Source organism: Salarias fasciatus, chromosome 2 (assembly GCF_902148845.1).
Source record: "Salarias fasciatus chromosome 2, fSalaFa1.1, whole genome shotgun sequence".
Classification (NCBI taxonomy): Eukaryota; Metazoa; Chordata; class Actinopteri; order Blenniiformes; family Blenniidae; genus Salarias; species Salarias fasciatus.
The window spans coordinates 9457670-9478256 of NC_043746.1; the positions used below are offsets into that span (position 1 = coordinate 9457670).

General features: G+C 43.8%; 2 protein-coding genes across 7 annotated transcripts; one reads left to right on the forward strand and one right to left on the reverse strand.

Moving 5' to 3' along the window:
• Window positions 1-1874: 1874 nt before the first annotated feature.
• On the forward strand, window positions 1875-5178 carry gpx3 (glutathione peroxidase 3). The gene is made up of 6 exons (XM_030114068.1): window positions 1875-1884; window positions 2270-2415; window positions 3696-3846; window positions 3952-4069; window positions 4445-4544; window positions 4673-5178. The coding sequence occupies exons 1-6, from the start codon at window positions 1875-1877 to the stop codon at window positions 4892-4894; spliced, it is 747 nt and encodes a 248-aa protein (XP_029969928.1). The 3' UTR covers window positions 4895-5178.
• Window positions 5179-5298: 120 nt separating this feature from the next.
• On the reverse strand, window positions 5299-16089 carry tnip1 (TNFAIP3 interacting protein 1). Of its 6 annotated transcripts, none has more exons than XM_030102358.1 (18): window positions 15941-16089; window positions 14640-14822; window positions 13929-14072; window positions 13719-13804; window positions 13558-13617; window positions 12741-12950; window positions 11900-11994; window positions 11269-11440; window positions 10986-11078; window positions 10779-10844; window positions 9405-9536; window positions 9198-9326; window positions 8969-9103; window positions 8669-8794; window positions 8372-8455; window positions 7824-7949; window positions 7496-7568; window positions 5299-7028 (listed from the first exon to the last, which is right to left on the reverse strand). In XM_030102358.1, exons 2-18 carry the CDS (start codon window positions 14785-14787, stop codon window positions 6913-6915), a joined length of 1995 nt encoding a protein of 664 aa, XP_029958218.1. In that variant the 5' UTR covers window positions 14788-14822; window positions 15941-16089; the 3' UTR covers window positions 5299-6912. The 6 variants fall into 6 exon arrangements, with proteins under 6 accessions (XP_029958218.1, XP_029958210.1, XP_029958203.1 ...); XM_030102350.1 differs by having other exon boundaries at window positions 7496-7583; XM_030102343.1 differs by having other exon boundaries at window positions 7824-8030.
• Window positions 16090-20587: the final 4498 nt, after the last annotated feature.

The window sequence follows — 20587 nt, forward strand, 5'->3', positions numbered from 1 at the left end:
TATTGCACTGTCAAAGAGGGATATGTCAAAAAAAGAAAGAAAAAAAAAACTCTGCATAGCAGCCATGCAAGCCACAGTAAATTGAGATTAAAAAATATAAAACATATCAGGACCAAGCCGAAAAGTCACACCAGTTGAATAAGGAGATAACCCCAGTCAGCCTTAGACAGTCACCTTTACTGAGAGTTATGTGGATGTCAAGAGGGTTCGGTGTTGTAGGTACTGTATAAATGATGATCAGGTTCTTTCATAGGGTTCAGGGTTGCCATTTCCGAATGCTGATAGCTTTTCAAGGATTGAATGCCTGGTAAGTAGATTGAACCACTGACTTGTGAATACAGTATTTTGCTTTTATCTTTCCAATTTCATATCATTTCTTGTTTGGTAGTGGTGAATGCAAGTAATTAAAAGGGTTTTACATGATAATGCGGATGTAATGTTGAAATATGGACAAAGAACTGCAACTGTTGGACACACAAAGATACTGAAGTGTCTTGGAGAGTTTGCTCGTGATCTAAGACCAAAAGATTTGGGTGTATTGACAAAGCCGGAAGGCGTGGAAATAATTGTCAGTGGATGTGAGACGTTAAATACAGTTTCTGGTTTGGCTGAAGCTCACATTAAATAGTTTGTAGGTGTGTTTCATGAGTGTCTGTCTTTCTGTGTTAGCCCTGTGACAGACTGGTCACGTGTTGCTCATCGTTAGCAGGCCCAATCTCTCAATATGCAGCGGTGAGATTTTCTCTTTTCCAGGATCAAGTTGGTGTGAAGACCAATTTTTACCTGCAATGTGACCCTGAGATGTAGAGACACTACATCTCACACACTGAATAAAGCACAGGATAAAAGGTGAACCCCGGAACAAATTCCACAAACAGTCCATTTCCTTTGCTTGCTCTTTCCTTTTCCATGTGAAATGTAGAATTCAGAAGCAGCAGCAGGATTCTGCTCTGTCTGAGTTATTCCATCAGGTGAGACCGATGGAGAACACGGTGAGCAGCGCCTATACCTCCTAGAAAACTACCTGTAGGTGGGTAAATGCTTCCTCAGGGGTAAAAGGTCTGTCGTTGTTGCTGCCAGCTTTCAGATTGTTGTTTTCAGTAAGGTAAGACAAGATGTTCCCAGCACGTTATCCATTCACGTGTGAGTCACAAAGATCCACAACAAGGTCTCTCTTTTGTTTTTTCCAGCTAAAGAAATACATTTTGTCAGAAGCAAATCTTCCAGATGAGGGTTTTCCTTCCCCGGGAGGTTTTCATACTGGACAGAAAGAATAGTCACTCTGTAGGCTGATTTAAAGTGATCCAGGAAAAAAGTGTATCAACATTAAGGCTGATCAATGTGGAAAACTGACTTGGAAACTAAACAAATTTGAGTTTACATGGGGTATTTGGGCTTATTTTCCTGGTTTCTAGTTACTTCTTAGCTGTATTCCTTTGTGATTACTGTGTGTCGCCTTGGGATCCAAGTAGATTTGATGTGGAGGTTTTCTGAAATACGGTGAGAAGAGGAGCACTAACAGGCTTGCAAAGTGGCCTGTTAGCTGCCCAGAGGGCAGATGGCCAGGCACCAGCTCACTATGGCAACAGCTGTTCCTGGAGAGAGCAGAAATGAGCCATGAATAAAACAACACACCTGTGTGTGCGTGTGTGTGTCCTCTGCTTAAGGAAAAGTATTGTGGGATTCATGTAAGATCAGACTGGTTTCAAATGTTCACTCCAGATGAGTATTTTATTCTTCTGCTTTCAAAGATCGCGTGTTTTCCCCTAAAGTCTGAGTGCTGTTTATGAATTTTCACAGTAGATTGAGCTGCAGGCACGCACACTGCCAGCTGTTTGATTCATTACTGACACACACACTCCCAAATCCTACTAATGAGCCAAGGTGAGCTGTCCATTCTCTCCACCTCATTCTTCAAACATGATGTAAACATTCATTCATTCACTGTTCAATCAGTTCATGAGCAAAGATGAAAATATGAACTATTCCTCACATTTATCAGCATCATTCATTCATTCGTTCATTCACAGACAGTATTTCAATCAGCTATGAGAGTAAACAGATGAGGTGAGCTTTCGTTCATTCATTCATCTGAGATCAGTTTGTTTCCACATATTTCATCATATTACACAGCTCCATCCATCATTCAGCCATCCATTCATGCTTCACGTCAGCAGATGGCGACATCTCTGCCTGCGATGGCCTCCTCCTCCTCCTCCTCCTCCTCCTCCTCCTCCTCCTCCTCCTCCTCCTCCTCCGCCCTCCTGAGAGCCTTCCCCCGGGGGAGAGGCTGCCAGTCGTCCACAGGGATCCGTGTCCGTGCGGGAGAAGGACGGCAGGATGTGGTCGCTGCTGCTGCTGGCGGCTCTGCTGCGCCCCTGCACCGCCGCCGGAGCCGGAGAATCGTTCTCTCAGGTAACCTGTTGATGTCCAGCTCTGTTTGCATCCACATCAAACATCCTCATCCTCCTCCTTTTTTGTTTTTTTTTTTTTGTTTTTTTTTTTGCTCTCGGCACGGTGATCCGTGCGCATCTTCAGCTTGTTGGAGGAAATAAATCACAGCCACTTTAAAACATGCGCAGCTGGTTCATCCAGGATAACTGGAGGCAGAAATACTCTTTAAAAAGCTCTTCAACGACCCTGGATGTGAAACAATAGGCAGGTTTTGCAGTCAGTTTAGGCCTGAACTAATTGCATGTGCTGGTAGTTTGCTTTGGCGTGTTGTCAGTGTTTTCCAGGATGTTCTTCGTGGCAGGTCAAACACATGACCTCTGTGTTTCTCTGTGCTGAGCTCCAGATCAATGTTTGATCTTCACTGTTCACTACAGGTGTTTTTCATAGATCATAACGTTTGATTATTTTTTCTCTTATCTCTGGACTACTGGCTCCAAACACTTCCTCAATATTCCACTTTTAGAGGTTATCAGGTCCAGTTTAAACCTCAGATTATTTTCTCACACAGACACTTTGTGTTTCCCCTCAGACACAGAGTCACCTCTGCTTTCTAAAGTGTGAATAATGTTTACTGCCCTGTCATGAGACACGCTGAGAATTATTTTCCAGCCTCTGGCCATCTCTGGCCGGAGCAGCGCTCCAGGCCTCTCCTGTTGACTCTGGACCTGTTTCGTAATGAGGTGGATGCCAGGAGTACTCCAGTCCACACAACAACAGAGGCGTGCGGAGGCAGGGAGGCGAAAGTATTGCTTCAGTCCCCCGTGCTGCTTATTTGGTTAAAGCTTCGGGAACCTTTAAGTAAACAAGCTCCTGGTATTTGCCTTGGAAATGGGACAAAATACTGGAGATGGCTGAAGATGTTGTTTATTTGACTTTTCAGGATGATGTTACAGTAAAATGAAGTGAAAGATAAGAGCTATTCATCTTTTTGGAATTTTATTAAACAGTCAGTGACAATATCTAATAATTAAAAAGAAATATAATGTCATAGTCGACATGTGTGATCACGCACAGCCTAAATAATGAAGCACCTGTGTGAGGTAAGAGAGGTCAAGGCTGCTATAATTACATAAATCCAAAAATAAATCACACTCTAATCTCACATAATGAGTCTCTGTGCACAAATTCATAGATATTTTGAGTTTGAAAACTGCTTTTCTGAAAATAGGGGTGAGTTAATGAAGTAGTCTGGTCATCTGTCGAAACAGATCTAACCTCTGACTTTCTGTCCACACCCACAGCAATGTGACTCATCCACGGATGGCACCATTTACAAATACAAGGCAAGGACCCTGAACGGCAGTCGCACCGTGAACTTCAGCGACTACGCAGGGAAGAGCGTCCTGTTTGTCAACGTGGCTACATACTGAGGGTACACCTTCCAGTATGTGGGTGAGAGACACCGACCTCCTCTGCAGTTTTTATTGTTTGGTAGAAAAGGAAAAATCAAGGTTCCCACTCATTTTCTGTTTGTTTTTTTTTGTTTCCCCAAATCAGAACTGAATGCACTACATGAGGAGATGAAAGCCCTCGGCCTCACGGTTCTTGGCTTCCCCTGCAACCAGTTCGGGAAACAGGAACCGGGACAAAACCAGGAGATCCTGCCGGGTTTGAAGTGAGCAAACATTCATCATTTATAAGTTGAAGCTCGAGTTTCCAAAGAGTGAGATTCGAGTTTCTGTCAAAGCTTTGAGGAACTCATATAGACTGACAAAATGGTAAAGCTGTGTAACATAAGACCCCCCGAAGCAGGACGCAGAGAGGAATTTCAATCCTGGTAAATCCCCCTATCCATCAGCAAAGCTTCATTTAATCAGGTAAACATCCTTTAGGGAAAAGGATCGGCTTTTTAACACAGACTATATGTTTCAGTCCCGTCCCGCCAGCAGAGTGTCGGTAGTTCTGCTGTGCTTGTCGTGAATCCAGCTGCCAGGCCGCTCAGCGCTCTCAGCCACGTCCACTGATAAGCTGCCCTCTCTCTGGATTCCAGACATGTCAGACCGGGCAATGGATTTGTTCCAAACTTCCTGCTGTTTGAGAAAGGAGATGTGAACGGACAGGACGAGCAGGAGGTCTTCACTTTCCTGAAGGTAATTCATGGCGAGCTTCCCAAACTGCGCACAATAAAACCATCTAACGTTCAGAATCGAATAAGCTTGTACATTTTCCAAAACGTGCGCTTGTTGTACCGGATGAACGAGTGAACCCTGTCACGCAGAGCTCCTGCCCCCCAGCGGGGAGCAGCTTTGGCGGCCAGGCCGGCAGACTGTTCTGGGAGCCTCTGAAGACCAGCGACATCAAGTGGAACTTCGAGAAGTTCCTGGTGGGACCGGACGGGAAGCCGGTGAGGAGGTGGCACCCCTGCGTCGACGTCTCCGAGGTCCGGGCCGACATCCGGAAATACCTGCTGCAGCTCTACACGCAGGATGTTTTTAACTAGATCCTCTTCCTAAGCGACACGCTGTAGTAGAAGATAATTAGAGCTAGAAGAGTCGGTGTGGGGCGACAGTTTCCGACACCCGAAGATGGCATGCTGAATGAAGAGGGGGCTTGAAAACAGAAACCCTGTGGTGCCTCTTTGGAAGGGTGGGCGTCAGGCCGGCCGTTCAGTGCATTCCGGCTGGCCTGCCGACCCACCGCACCATGCCATCTTCCCACCCCGGTGACCTGTCAGCCGTCACCGCCTCCGTGTTAACGACTTTCAATAAATCATGGCAAACACAACACAGATGTGCAGAGATTTTGTTTTGTCAGTCATGCCAAGGTGAGAATAATCTGTCTTTCTGTCCTATATTAAAAAAAATTTTAAAAAGTGGTGGGTGAATAAGCAAAGTGACATACTAAGACATTTAGAATAGATTTATTAAGCCAGTCAAATACAAAAAGTCTCACATGTGCTTTTGCCTACAGCAAAAAAGAAAAAAAAAAGGCTACAAACCAGGAAAATACAACTGCCAGTAATTACAGCGTACCATTCAAAGTGCAATTCTGTTCATGTCTCGTTTCCGCTCTCATCCATCACCGTTTCCTTCCCCGTCACTTATAAAACTGAGCGTTTCCCCAAAGTCTCTCCACACATTTTGAAGCCCTTCATCTGACTATTTGAAATACGCTATACTAAGAAAATTGTAATTGGTATTCAGTTTTAAAACAGGCAAGGCTTTGCTTTTCGGGAGGAGTTGACCCTCCTTTTTGAAACAGTGAGAGTATGGCGTTGAGGTGTGGCTCCTGCCTCTGCCGCCGGGCTCTCGACTGGCCGTCACAGCAGTTCACAGGTCAGTCGGCATGGCATGGGTTGCTGGTTGTTGAAGTGGACGGAGAGGTTTCTACCTCCGAGGAGCGGCCGCACTGCTGTAAGTCGGGGTCGAGGGCCTGCAGATATCGATGGGAAAAAAAAAAAAAAAAATCTCCTCGGCGCCGCGTCCTGGGCAGATTTTTTTTTTTTTGTGTGTGTGTGTGTGTGGCAAACACTAATTCATGTGATGTTTTAACAGGTGTTGGAGGATGAGGAGGCAGTTCTGACTGCGTGAGCCGCCTTCTACGTTACTGCGTGTCGGGGCTGAACTGTGGGCAACAGTACAAGATGCTGTAAAAATACCGAAATGAGTGATCAAATCAAGTAGAAGTGTCGTTTAATGAGATTAGGTCCATCATCATGGAGGAGGAGGAGGAGGAAAGAAAGAAGAAAAAAAAAAGGTTGTGTATGTTCTGTGCGTTGTGTCTCGTGTCTGATACAAACATACAATGTCAATAGCTACAATATATTTGGATTACACTAACAACATAGAAAGAACAGCATTACTAAAGACAATGATTTACACTTAGTCAATGCAACTATCAAAACAGCAGGTTATAAATAAATTATCAAGAATCACAATCATGTTTTTTTGGTATGATACCATCAAAATTCATTTCCCAAAAATTTTTGTATGTCAACAACCACTTTTTGAACAGTTACACATATGGGACAGTTCTATAACATCGATGGTACTGAAGAAACCCTCATAAATCAATTAACATTCACATTGTAAATTCTATGATTCAGTGTACCTATATCATCATTCATTGTTGGAATGAGTATATGTAGTCTTAGTCATATTGGGGAATGGCTTCCTGTAACCCTACAAGTAACAAACTACATGTCAGGTTGTCACATACTTGCAGAGAGACAATCACATAGGTATATTCTCTGGAAATAAAAACAATGTCAATTCTTCCAACCTATTTAACAAATGACTTAAGTTTCCCGATAAAAAAATCTAAATAATAGTTCATGTATATATTCAGAATAGCGAAGTGTTTCACAAATAGCCTTATAAAACGCAAGTATAAACAACAGTACAATAGAATATCTACAGTTCAGTAGGAAAATTATAGATCAAATCACACCTTGTCAACTCAAACACAAACTGATTTCATGCTACTACCCAGACTCCAGTAGGTGGGTACGGTGATGCTTTAGTGCTTTCCAGGGTCAATGTTCTGTCGCTCCCTTTTACCGAATCCCCCCGCCGCCGCCGCCGCCGCCGCTGCAGCTGCTGCTGCTGCTGCCGCCGCCGCCGCCGCCGACTGGTCTGCACGCATGAAACAGCAACGAGTTAGAATTTCATCCCTCACACCCTCAAACTGAGCTAGAAAAGTGTTAGTCCAGTCGGAATTCAGCAACTGGGATCAGCAAAGATATGGAAAGGGTTAATATTTAGTAGTTACTCATTGATTAATATTATTAAAAGAGAAGAAACAGGAACACACAAAGTCAGTCAGTATAACGGTGCATCTCAAAAAAGGGGCAAATCTTGGAAAAGTTATTGAAATACATTGAGACACTTTTTTCTGACTTATAAGCTCAAAAAAAAAACTTCTTAATTATTTAAATTTACATATAAACTAAACTATATGGACATTTTCCAATTAAATTAAATGTGCAGCTATAATGATTAAAAAAAAAGATCATCAGGATCTCAACTCAAACGGTGTACTAACACTAGACTTCTGACCAACTCTCAGCACAATCGCTGGTGCTCAGCAGCCGGTATCTCACCTGCGTTCTCTGGCGGTGGTCTTGAACTCTCTCCTACTGCCGCTCTGGTCCCTCTCGGCTGAGGGAATGACATCTGCCAAGGAAAACCCTGATCAAAGAGACAGCACCACCCCAGTTACAATCATTAAATACCCCCCCCCCCCATCCCAACCAGCAGCCCCTGAGTGTTTATGGTTTCCTATCAGAGCTTGTTAGAGTGTAAGCGTGCTGCTCCCGGCATGTAAGGGGAGTAGAGGTGAAGGGGGGGAAAAAAAGAGCCTTGTTTCTTTCCTCAGTGAGCCAGAGTCACTCCAGAGACAGAGACAGAGGGGCTTTAGAGCGCCCTTACCGGGGTAACAGGCTGGAAGTCTCGTACAGGGGGCGGTGCTGCGGCGGCTGCGGCTGCGGCGCCTGCTGCATTGGGCATCCGGGGAGGGAAGTGTACGGGCCAACCCTCCAGGCCCTGCGTTCCCACCTGCACAAAGGGACCACAGTAGGGAGGGCTCAGCACCGAGCCCGACCAGGGGTCTGAGGTTCGTCTGTCCTGCTGCTGCCCCTGCGAGGGATCACAAGTACACATGTGATCCCCAGTCAGTGGCCCGCTGCGGGCCGGCCCGCTGCTGACCTTTGACCCTGCTGCACCTGCCCTCTGAGGGGCAAACGTTCCGCCTGCCGATTCCCCCGAGCACTGATAAAACAAGCCGGCTGGAGTGAGGCTCTTTACTTTCACTGTCATCATCCAGTCATGTACGACTGCGTTCCGCCACAAGGGGGCGCTAGACTGCAAGGCTCGTCTCTGGTTGTCCCATGCGCTACAAGAGGCTTGTTGTGCCTCCACATTCACCGTTTGAGTACACCTGCAGTGGGACGGGGCGGGGCTCCAGCTGCAGCCGGTACCTGTTTGTGATGCTGCATCTGCAGGCGCTCCAGCTTACAGCGCTCCGTGCGTTCCCGCTGACACTCGTTCTGCGCCTGATGGAGCTGGACCACAGCAAGAGAGGGGGACAGATAAATGCGAGGTGAGAGAGATTTGAGATTTCACCGCAGGGTGTAAAAGTAATAACAGGAAGCGCTTCAGCCTAATCATCAGCAATAAATGGCAAACTGGCTTGGTTACAAAACTGCATAATGAAGTATCAGATAAAAATTTATCACCAAAGCTTATAGTAAAGTGATAATTCATCTCACACTCACCTGATTGGTCAGATTAGTAATCTGACCCTGGAGTCTCTCAACTTGTCGTCTCAGGTCTTCTTTTTCCTCGTTCATTCGCTCCCGGTCACTTCTTTCTTTCCTGAAGTCTTCCTCGAAGATTTTTACCTGAAGAACGGAACAGTCGTCAGTCCAGGGAGGGTGTGTGTGTGTGTGTGTGTGTGTGTGTGTGTGTGTGTGTGTGTGTGTGTGTGTGTGTGTGTGTGTGTGTGTGTGTGTGTGTGTGTGTGTGTGTGTGTGTGTGTGTGTATGTGTGTGTGTGTGTTGTCTTGTGTTTTTCACCTGCTCCTTTAGGACAGCGATTTGAGTGAGAAGCTCCTGTTTCTTCAGGTTATTGGCTGCATCTGCAAAGTTGCCCTGACCAGGAGGTTGTTGCGAGGATGAGGGGGTGTGCAGGTTTAAGGCTTCCTCTAAAGCCTGGAAGAAAGATCAGATATATTAAAAACAAAAACAGATCACATGAAGCGAAACGTCTCCGCAGCGTTGCTGTGCTTGCGCCTCCTCCACTCACCCGGTTGAGGCGTTGGATCTCTTTCTCCTGGTACTCTCTCTGTTTGCTGAGGGGCAGAAGCTGATCCTGCAGGTAGCGAATCTTCTGCTTCAGCTCTGTGGTTTCAGAGTTTAAACACTCCTTCTCTCCCTGAAACAGACAGCTTAGTGAAACCATCTCTCCTTGAGCAGCTTGCACCGCTGCCGATGCGTCCGGCTGGACACCCACCTGTACATTTTCGATCTTGGACTTGGCCAGCAGCAGCTTCTTGTCGTAGTCACGCTGCCTCTGCTCCCGCTCGGCCTCCAGCTCCAGCACGGTTTTCTGGGACTCGGCCAGCCGCTGTCTGAGGTCTGTGATCTGAGAGACAGAAGAAATCCGTTTCGCTGAAGACAGCATTTTGTGAAGGTTGGACAAATCTTTCTTAAAAAAATGAACGCCAGCAGGTGGATGTGTGTCTTTAGAAATGTGTGTCGTCAAACATAAACAAAGCCACAGCAGCATCAAAGACGCATTCTTGTTTTCATGTAGAGCACCAAGCCGAGTGACGCAAATGGGTATATCTCGGGTTCTGCGGTTCAAACCCCAGGCTGCATGGTGTCCTCATGTGAACGGTGTGAACGCTGGTTTGTCTGTAGTTGTGGATGTGCGCAACCATAGGTGTGCGAGTGTGAGAGAGTGCACGTCTGCTGCCCTCCGGCTGCACCGCGGCAGGAAGCCGGCGGGTACCGGCGAGGTGAGGGGAATTCTCGCTGAAGTGTGACAGGCCTTGTGGTGAGCGCGCGCTCAGGAGATAGCGAGCGTCTGCGAGATTGCACCTTTTCCACTGGAGCAGCATACTCAAATAAGAACAAAAAAACAAAGATCCACACACACACACACACACACACACACACACACACACACACACACACACACACACACACACACACACACACACACACACACACACACACACACACACACACACACACACACACACACACACACACACACACACACACACACACACACAACTGCAACTGCTCTGCTGCCAACCGGTGCAGAAACTTCACCCTCATGCTTACAGGAGTTATGAAATCATTTCCGTCATTTCTCCATTTAGAAAATTTTCAAGTTGAGCATTTAAAGAAGATGAATAAATTCTCTGGAATGTTCCTCAAACGTGGCTGCAAGAGTCACAACATGAATGCGTGCATATAAATACATAGTTTGTCGTCATTTGTGAAGAAAAATCGTCAAACCACTAATGAAGATATGAGTGTGTCTGGCTGCTGGTTTTCACAGGGATAGTCATAGCAAACCGATGTGATTGTCTGTCAGCGCCGGATTCAAACCCGTGTCCCCCACACCAGGAGACGTCCACTTATGTGTATAACACCGTCACTAAACAGAAATCTGCTCCTACTGTTGGAGTAATATTTCAAGACTGACTCAAAGTAATGAGTAATTCCTCCTTTTGTTATTAATCCTTTAGCAGTGTTTTAATTTCTGGCATTGAAGAAGCGTTCGAAAAGGACGAGAGCGGCTTTAAACTCGGTCGGTGACGTGTGTGGCGTCTTCCCACACCCTCTGCTCGCAGCCGCAAAGTCATCACTGTACCTTCTGCTCGAACTGTGACTTCATGGAGTTCCACTGAATGTCCCACTGCTTGTTCACCTCCAGCACCTTTAAAGCAGAGTCAGTAAGAGGTGAAAACAAATCAACACACTGGAAACAAAGTGCACAGAGACTTTCCCCTGTGCCAAAAAAGGATGAGCAGCGAGTTTAAAAAAAAAAAAAAAAAAAAAAAAAAGCCAATAGACTCACATCCTTTCTCTGCTTCTCTAAAAGCTTGATCTTTTTTTCATACACCTCAACGTCACATGGTTTGGTTGGGGTTTTCTCTGCAGCTTTTCCACTCTGTGGACACACAAAACATTCCTAAATCCACAATCTCCATCACATGAGATCAACAAGGAAGTTTTAATTCACCCTTCCCGTAAACAAACGTTCTGAAAGAGCAAAGCTTTAAATAAAGCTGACAGTACGTCAATATTCCTGATTAATTGTGATTAAAACATTTCTTCTCCATTGATGCAATTGAAACTACCTTCTGGGGTGTGGTGGCCTCCATTTTTGGTCGCACAGCAGCAGATTCCTCTTTAACCGGCTCCTCCTTGACGGCGGGCGTCTCGCCCTCGGACGGCGACGCGGTGGACGTGGACGCTGCTGCTGCTGCCGCTCCTCCCGTCACAAGCTCTTTGAGTTTCTGATTCTCCTGTCTAAATCAGCAAGAAAATGAAAATGATAGTATGTGTGTGTGTACATGTGTGTCAGAGAGAGGGAACAAACACCCTTTCCTGAGCTTGTTGAACTTTTGGTTCTGGTTCAGGATTTCTTGGGAAGAACCTGAGAAGCCCACTCTGGTTGACTGAACAGAAAGTTGGAATAATGCCCTGACGCAAGTGAAAGCATGGGCAGCGACAAGATAAGCAATCTGTACGGCTTCTTCATCAAATGAGGGGCGATTCGCATAAGAAAATCCAATAATCCAAACTATTCTGCTCATAAAAAAATAAAGATATCAATGGTGGTGTTGTTTAATTAAATGTACAGAAGTGACACGTTTCACATCTTTGTTCTTCTTCATCTTACTGACGGTGAAAGTTTCTGCTTTTTGACGGAAGCAACACAAAGCTGAGCCAACTCATTACGCAAAAGGATTCTTTTTTTTAAAGTACCTGAGCTGTTCCAAGTCTCGATTCCTGATATGATGATCCTCTTCCATTTTCTTTCGAAGCTCATTGTTCTCCTGCCTGAGCTGCTCACAGAGAGTCTAAAAAACACAAAATAGTGTATGCTTCATTTTGGACTTTTTTCTTCTTCCAAAATCTAGAAAGGCATATTTAAAAAATAAAAACTGCAAATCATGTGCAAACAGAATTGTTCAGGAAATGTCATCTTTTTTTCCCACACAGTCACCCCGCGGAATATTAACCACTTTTTCTCTGAAGCTGTTATGTATGCACCTGCTGCTGGATGTTAGTCATTTTGAAAAGGAAAAATTAAATAGTTTCAAGTGGGACGTGCTGTTTATCCCGAGAGATAGAAATCAGTGCGCTGTTTTACACGGGCCTGAGAAAGACGTTTTTGTTTTTACTGTGATCACTATTTTTAAAATGTCAAATCCATTTGAAAAAAGTTTGAATCAAAACGTTGGGGAAATGACTTCGAGTGCTATCTATGCAGATGACTGACTACTCATCCGGTCCCGGCGTTGTGTAGCCGTGGATGTTTTTGTGTGTCATTAACTTCCACCGCACAGACACAAAAATGACTGTTACCGTGATGAAACAGCGTATTACATCTGACTGTCGCTACACCCACAACTCAGAAAACCTGCCACTACACGGCTTTTACAAGTCAGCATGCCAGCTGCTCAACGATCAGTCATGTGCACAAGACCATCCAGTTCAAAAAAATACAATGAAATACCAAGATTTTAAAAATATTTAAGTTAAAATATACCTTTATCGAAATAAGAAGACACTGTTCTGTGATGGGTTTGGTTTGGTTTGGTACCTGTAGGAGGGAGGTCCGCTGTTCATTCTTCTGGACCTTTGAGGAAAGATGGTGGAACTCCACAGCCATGCGACCGAGGTGGGCGAGCAGCTGGTTCGGGTTGGACTCCTCAGCGAATATGCTGAACGAGCTCTCGAGTCTCTTCAGCTGGCTCGCCAGCTCGATGTTCTCCTGAGGAAGGAGGGGAATCACTCCTGCCACCGATCCGGCCTGGAGATTTCCACACAGGTGAGGAGTCAGTCGCAGTGACTCAGCAACGGATAAAACAGCACGAGATCGTTCACATCAGCACATAACAGCGTGAGAGTCACTGTCCTATAAAGGAACTGATGAATTGTCTCAAAAGAATGCCGAACCGGTTTGTCCAGTGGAATTTGAATTCAGTCTTCATTGTTCGTTATGCGTGTTTTCTTTTTTTGGTTTAGGATCTGCGTCAGAGTGTTCAATAATAACAAGTGGGTCAATCGCAGCTATTCAGACGTCATGTAAATAAAATATTACGGGATGGCTTCATGCCCCATGAACAGATCCAAGAGGATGCAGTGTGTGAATGAATCAGCGGTTCAATTGTAGTCCGTAAAAATCCTGGACTTTCCCCTAACTGACTCAGGCTGGAGCTGCCAGTGTTGAGTTTGATTATGAGTCAACGGATAGAGGGATAAGTCCGTCACATGGAGGAAACGGACATGAGGCAGAAATATTGTATTCAGTTAAAGTACATCAAACAGAATATTAACAAATAATCGTCATGCGCCGTCATGTTGTTCGGCAAGTATTGAGCGTCTTGTAACCACCGGTGTATTTGTTCAGTACGTACAGTCAATGCATCTGGAGTCTTTCCCTCCATATTCACCACCTCGAACTCTGTTAAGGCCTCCTGGAAGGAAACCCAAGAAGTTAGGGAAGACTGGAGTAACCGAACATTCCACAACTACGTCACAAACTTGCTGTTTTTAGCAGCACGGTGCAGTGACTTACATTGGGCTTCTCGGGCTGAAGGGTTTTCCCTAAACAGCTTGTTTGCTCCTCCTTCTGCTCCGCAGGAGGGTGTAAACAAGGTTTACCTGACACAAAAATCAAGGTTACCAAGTGTTAGACGAGGGAAACAGAGGTTACAATCTGCATAATAACTCACAAACATGAATATGTTGACATATTCCTCATTAGCATGAAGTCAGTGGGACCTACTTTGCGTGTCGGCGTGATTGTGTCCTCCCGTACACAGACTGGCGGCAAAGCTGGAGGACTTGAGGGCTTCGTTGTCCCTGACGAGTTCTTCCACTCTCTGCCGAAGTCTGGACGCCTCTGACTGAGACTCCTCCAGCAAGTCACCTGCAAGTCGGAGAGAGGGATTAAGTTGCCGCCCTGCAGCACTTCAGATGAGTTTCTTTTCACTTTGCCACAGAATCTGAAGACATCAGCAGGAGCAGTCACCAAATCAGTATGTGACGAAGGCTCTGTGGAGGTTTACGTGCGACCTGCACTTATTTGGTGAGTCACAAAACAAATAATCAGTCCATTAACACAAAAAACGTAAGAGATTTAAAGTACAACCACAGTAGATTTTCAGGTTTTTCTACATTCCTCTATAGAGGCTGCATGACAGCTTTGCTACTGCAAAGCCACTGTTCACATGTTTCTATGAAAATATCAAGTTACTTCAATTGTTATGAAAGGCAACATATCATGTCTTTGTGCATCCAGTGAATACATGTTGATTTATAATGTGTCGATACAAATAGCTCAGTTTTCCGTTGACTTTATCAGAGCACGTCTGCGTACTCATCTGAAAACAAAACAAGTCTCCAGTCATTTACAGCCAGCTGGTTCGTAGTTTCAAAAGCATTACTCAAACAGTCCATTCTTTAGCTACCTATGGTCTTTTTTTAAGGAACGTACCTAGGCTCTTAAGTCCCTTCATTCGCTCTCTCAGCATGCTGTTCTCCTCCATGAGTTGTCGGTAGCTGCTTCCCCCCATGGCCTCCTCCCTGGCCTTCACCTCACTCCCACCTGGATCATAGATGCGGTATGGACCCTTCCCTTCCATTGCCGTGGCTCACTTCCTATACATGGTCCCCCAAACTGTGGAAAGAAAAAAAAAAGACAGTTGCTTTCAATTTAGGTTTTAGGGAGGAAATGAATAATTTCAATGTACCGGAAAAGAATTGAAAAAAAGAAGAACCACCTGACCTTTAAATCAACCCACTAGAATCGTATCGTTATGAAATATCAAGTTTTGAAAATCCATTAGTAATGAGGTGCTTTACATAGACTGTATGTGATTCAAAGGAGAAATAAAATGACATAGAATTCAGTCAACTTAGCTGCTGAATTTATTCTATTTGACTAATTTAGTTATCTGTATCATCTTGGTTGTGTTGGCTGAAATCACCATCATACATTCTATATATCATGAGAAAAATCAAGATTTAGAGCCCTGATGAAAATCATCAACTTTATTTATATAGGTTTGTTAATAAACATGTATTTACGAGCTAATTGAAAACATAAAGTTAATTTAGAAGCACCACAAAAAGGATCATCATGGACAGCTTGAGTAAGAAGCTCAAGCAACATGAAATATTGTTTATACTGAGGGTTAACTATGTTATAGCAGAATTATAAGGCCCCCAGAGTAACAGCAGATAAAATCTATTTCAGCCACTGAGGGAAGCCTGTCCACCTATTTCTGAGTTGTAAAGATCACAAGTGAAACGATCGAGGAGGAAGGAATGTGAAAGAGAAACCCAGAAACATCTCCACGATGCTCCCCTGCCAGGATGAGACATATGGCCAATGTGTGCTAGCGTTTCCCATGGCTAAATATGACAACTACAGCGTTCACGTCCAGGGAAGAAAGGGACAAAAGCAGGACAAAAGATAGCAAACCTCGCGCGAATCCCCCTGACAAAAACATATCCGGCAGACGCGAATCACATTTAGCTCCATCCAGCTAATGATAGCTACCTTGATTGGCTGAAGAAGGCTAATATTAGTTTTCGCTGTTGTCATGCAAATTGCTAGCAACATCTTCGTTAGCTGTGGGCTAGCTAACAGTAAATGACAGAGCGCGGCGAGCGGCCGCCAGCTCCTCCGGTTTATCCCACCGCACGCGCTCGGTTCGAGGCGGAGAGCGAGCGGGGGGAAAGCGGAGGGAAGCGGCGAAGCGGCAGACAAAGAGCTGTGTTTAGGCTGAGTACCTTTCTGTTCGCAGTGGCCTCTCGTCTCTCTCTGCCCAGACATCTATTGCGGAAGTGGTCTGCCGAGTCTCTGCTGTGTAACCTGGGAAATTCCACCTCGCGCTTCTCGACGGCCTACTGACAGCGCGGCGGGCCAATCACGGCGCCACGCGCTGACAGCGGCCGGACCAACGGGAGCCGCTCGTCTCAATGTAAACACACGAGCGGCGAGCGCTCCACAAATCCAGGCTTCTAGGGGAAACTACACTCGTTCCGACCGTCCCGTCCTCACAGGTCACTTCCACAGAACGGCTATGGTGACTTACACCTGTTAAAATCCCCTTTAATGAAGACGCAAGCCCATTGACTGGCTGACTTGTTTCTTCATTGATAAATTCAGTGATGGGGGTTTCTGTGATTGCATCACACGGTGAGTTTCCTCTGAACTCAGAAGGATGAAGGCTCTCAAAACGTAAGACAGGTGAAGTGGAAATATGTGGCAATAGCATTACATTTCACAGTGTGATTGGGGTTGGGTAGATCGACATCAAACAAACACTTTGAGAAGGAAATGCCAGTCATCCATTCACTATGATCTGTTTTACGAATCCTCAACAAAATGTTCAAAAAGTTTTTAGCTCATTTATTTCACTCTAACAAGTCTCTCACAATGAAAACCTCGAACAAATTCTTATAACAATTTAATTTAAGTCAGTTTTAAATAAACTAAAGCAGTTTGCCTCAAAGTGTATTTAAATAAAGTGTGTCATATGATCTCTGAAAGCATCTCCTACTCCTTGAATTTTAAGAAACCCCACATTAGGGAATAAAAATGCCAGCTTAAGTAAGTAAAAAACATAGTCAATCTTTTTTCTATTTACGCTTCTATTTTTAAAGACATTGTAAGAAAAAAATACTTTCAAAATCTGTGATTTTTAGGAATTTTACTTGAAAATGTGTATTCATGGTGTATCATGATATATCATGGCTGATATATTTTTCCCCCCTGTGTGTTTTTCTAATTTTTTATTTTTTTTTTTCAGTTTTAATCTATTTGAAAAAAAAAACTTTTAAAGGTCTCATTTCTCTGAACAGCTTGACATTTTTGTTTTTTAACTTTTGGATATATGTAATTTTTTTTCCTGGCTGGTTCCAGTTTTACTTGATCTTTACATCATTTCTAGTTTTTGCGATTAATGTCATTACTTTCATTTGTGGCTTGACCTTTTTGAAAATGATTTATTTCATATTCAATGTTATCAAACAGCATATTCTAAATATTATTATTTTGTTCATAATCTCTCGTCATTTGTACTTTACTGTAACATAAAAGATGCCGTACAAGTTGACTTACTGCTGGATTTGCTCTCTTTTCAAGAACTACTATATGTGGCAAAGCTGCTTGTTTTGTCTTCTTTCAAACCTGTTCCGTTTACAGCAGCATTAATCACTTATTCTCTGAAACACGCCTGTTTTAAAGCAAGTTAAACATTTTTCGTTTAATGCCGCACATTCGCTCACACCCAGATTCTAATCAGCCTTTTAACAATTGCACATAGTAGTATTTTGGAATTTTATTTTATTGGAACAAAACAAGAAAAAAATATTTGGGAAGTTAATTCTTACATTAGCAAAGCTGCAACAAAAACATTTGTAAAATATATTCAAAAACTGAAACAACTAGTCCAACTACTGGAAACAGTCAGATTGTAAAGACCTCACAGTTTGCTAACTCATAAAAAAACAAAACACCTAAACAGCACAATAAAAGTTATTCTGAAACATTATGATAAAGTTTATACCAGCATCACTACTTAGAGATTAAACAACATCTTTTTTGTACTTCCTCGAGTCTGTTTGGGACTTTCTTCAATGAAGATGAACTCGGCCTGCTATCGACAGGATTACTCTTATCTTAAAAGCCAAACGCTATAATTTAAAGTCATAACTTCATTCATGATCCCAAGACCTGGTCTGGAAATGAATCAATTGTTTAGAGCAATAGTGACATCTTGTGGGAATCAGCACATCCTTTTTTTTTGTGTTTATATTTGTTCCTCAGGGAGTAGCAGACAGTATTCCTCTGTTGACTGGAAACACACGAGCTGGTGTGTGTTATACAGCCCCTGCTTGTGAGCAAGCACAATCACAAGGGTCCTGAAAGCTGAGCTCTGGGATCCCCCACATCGATGACCTGATCAACCGAGAAGTCTCGAGTGAAGAATCTCCTTTCTTCTTAACAGAGAGACTAAAACCATTTTGGCCAAAAGGTTTCGGAGACATTGACGGTCTTACCAGGAAGCATGTTGTGTTAGCACAGAAAACACTCAGCCAGTGAATACACAATGATTCACCATAAACTCAGAATAACCAGTCACACCTTTGCTTTTCTCTTTATGTTGCCAACATTTCTGGTAATGCAGGGAAGTCCAGCGCTGATGGTGGATTTGTCAAAACTAACGCAACAGTTTCATGAGAACCTTCTCTTCTCTTTAAACCGTGTCTGTGTTAGTCAATGTGAGGATCTCACTATTATGCACGTTTGTGCCTCTGACTGTATAAAAATCTTACTGTAAGAGAAAAGAGACAACAAGAACGAGAGACAGTGAGTAATGTGTTGACTGTGTGAGTCTCGTATGTCAGAACTTTACGGGGAAATCCTTTTAAAATATATTTGATTTGCTTTTTCATGTCAGATGAAGAGTCACATGCAGTGAAAGAACCCGGCAACAGACAGTTCCAGCGATCTGTGTGTGTCCCTTTTGGAGAGCAGCACCTCACACACCTCATGAAGCTAACACACACACACACACACACACACTCGTACACACACTGAGTGGTTGAAGTAGTTGTTTTTTCCTCAGCTCTGCTCCTTCCATCAACCTGCAGTGTTTCAGTCTCAGACTGGGATGTGACGTTGACCCCGCCAGTACAAAACAACAGACACAGGCGTGAGGATGCAGGAAATGTCACACATCATTTACTGCCACTGGGTAACAAATTCTACCCTTTGTTTTCTACTCTTCCACCTTCATTAGAAACATTTTGAAGCAGGCGCCTCACTGCACCACGACAGGAGAGGCAGCAGATAATCCTCACAGCGCCGCTCATCCCGCTGGCAAACAGGAACAGTTCGGTTTCCTTCTCCCAGCAGCAGAAATTAGCAGCTGATATTCATTAGCTCTGTGCTGCAGGCGAACACAAAATGTGCCTTTGTTTCCAGGCTGTTTCTGTCTTCAAAAGTCTTTTAAATCAGGGACATTATAGCTACTGAGTCTCTGTCACAGTAAACAGACAGCTACATACGCAGCATAACCAGATAGCAGTGTAAATATTCAAGGTTGTAATTGTTTAGTTAGATCTTTGTGGATAATAAATCATAAAAAAGTAGAAAAAGCAAAATAAAACTCATGTGTGACACTCAGTTTTCCCAGGCCTATGAATATTCTGTGTCACCAATAATAAATTATTCATTTGAGACAAAAATGAAGTTACAAAAATGTTTATGGGTTTTTTCTCCCTACAATTCTCATCATTCAAATCAGCAAAATAAAATAAAAAAAGTTATAACAAAAATATGAGAATGTTTGTCAGAATATAAAAGTTTTCTTATGATCTAAGTTCAGTACATTTTTCTTTCTACAGAATTCATCACATCTGTGTGCGAGGAAACAAAAGGCTACCATTCTATTTCAGAAACAAGATTAAATAATAGCAGCCCACACTAAGTAAAAAAAAAAAGAAAAAAAACTTACATAGAGAGACAATGTGTCACAGGCTTTAACGAATCTGTCACATTCGGTACCTACACGTCGAACGTTAAAACAAATAAACAGCAACTCACCCACACATTCAGCTTGTTTGTCAGAGGCACTTTTTAAGGAAACTGGTGAATAGGGGGGAAGCAATTTCACTGTGAGACTTGGGGAATTCCCAGAGCCCAATGAAATGGCCCGATAGTGCGAGGCTCGGCCTGAACAGAACCTGGTGTGTGTCCAACTGTGTGTCCTGCCTTTTACTGGGAAGCACAACAACACTGTACACATTTGAATGCATGTCGCTCTGCAGCTTGCATTAATGGCGCTGCCTCACTCATGGATGCATGTCGAGAGATCTGGACGAGACACAGTGCAACGAGAAAGGCAGTTAAGGAAAATGCTCAGACCTCCATAAACATACTGGTATGCATGTATACAGAGTGCACAGTACTGGTTACTGTGCATGCATGCATGCACAGTAAGTCTGCAACCAGCCAGTGTATTACTTGCATGAGAACTTCATGCATTTACAGTTATGAGGACTGCAGACAAAAAGTCAACAATTGGAGGAACACCCATGACTCCCTCTGCAGATATAACAGCTTTGAAACATGTAAAGTGCAGTAAGTTCCCCCACCTATCAAAGCAGGGTGTCAGGAACACTGTATGCATTGAGAATAACCAAGTGCTATTGAAGTAATCTCCTAATCTCTTGTAATTATCATCAAATAGGGCAATTTCAGGTTGGGTGTGCCATTAAAACTAACGTGCCTGAGTGCAGCAGACTCTATTTGTTGCCTTGGATTCTGGCGTGCTGCAGGGGATTTCCTCACCGCATACATCTTTTTTCTCCTTTCCTCTTTTAACTCAAAATGGCCTGACAACAGCTGCACTCACGGATACGCAACCA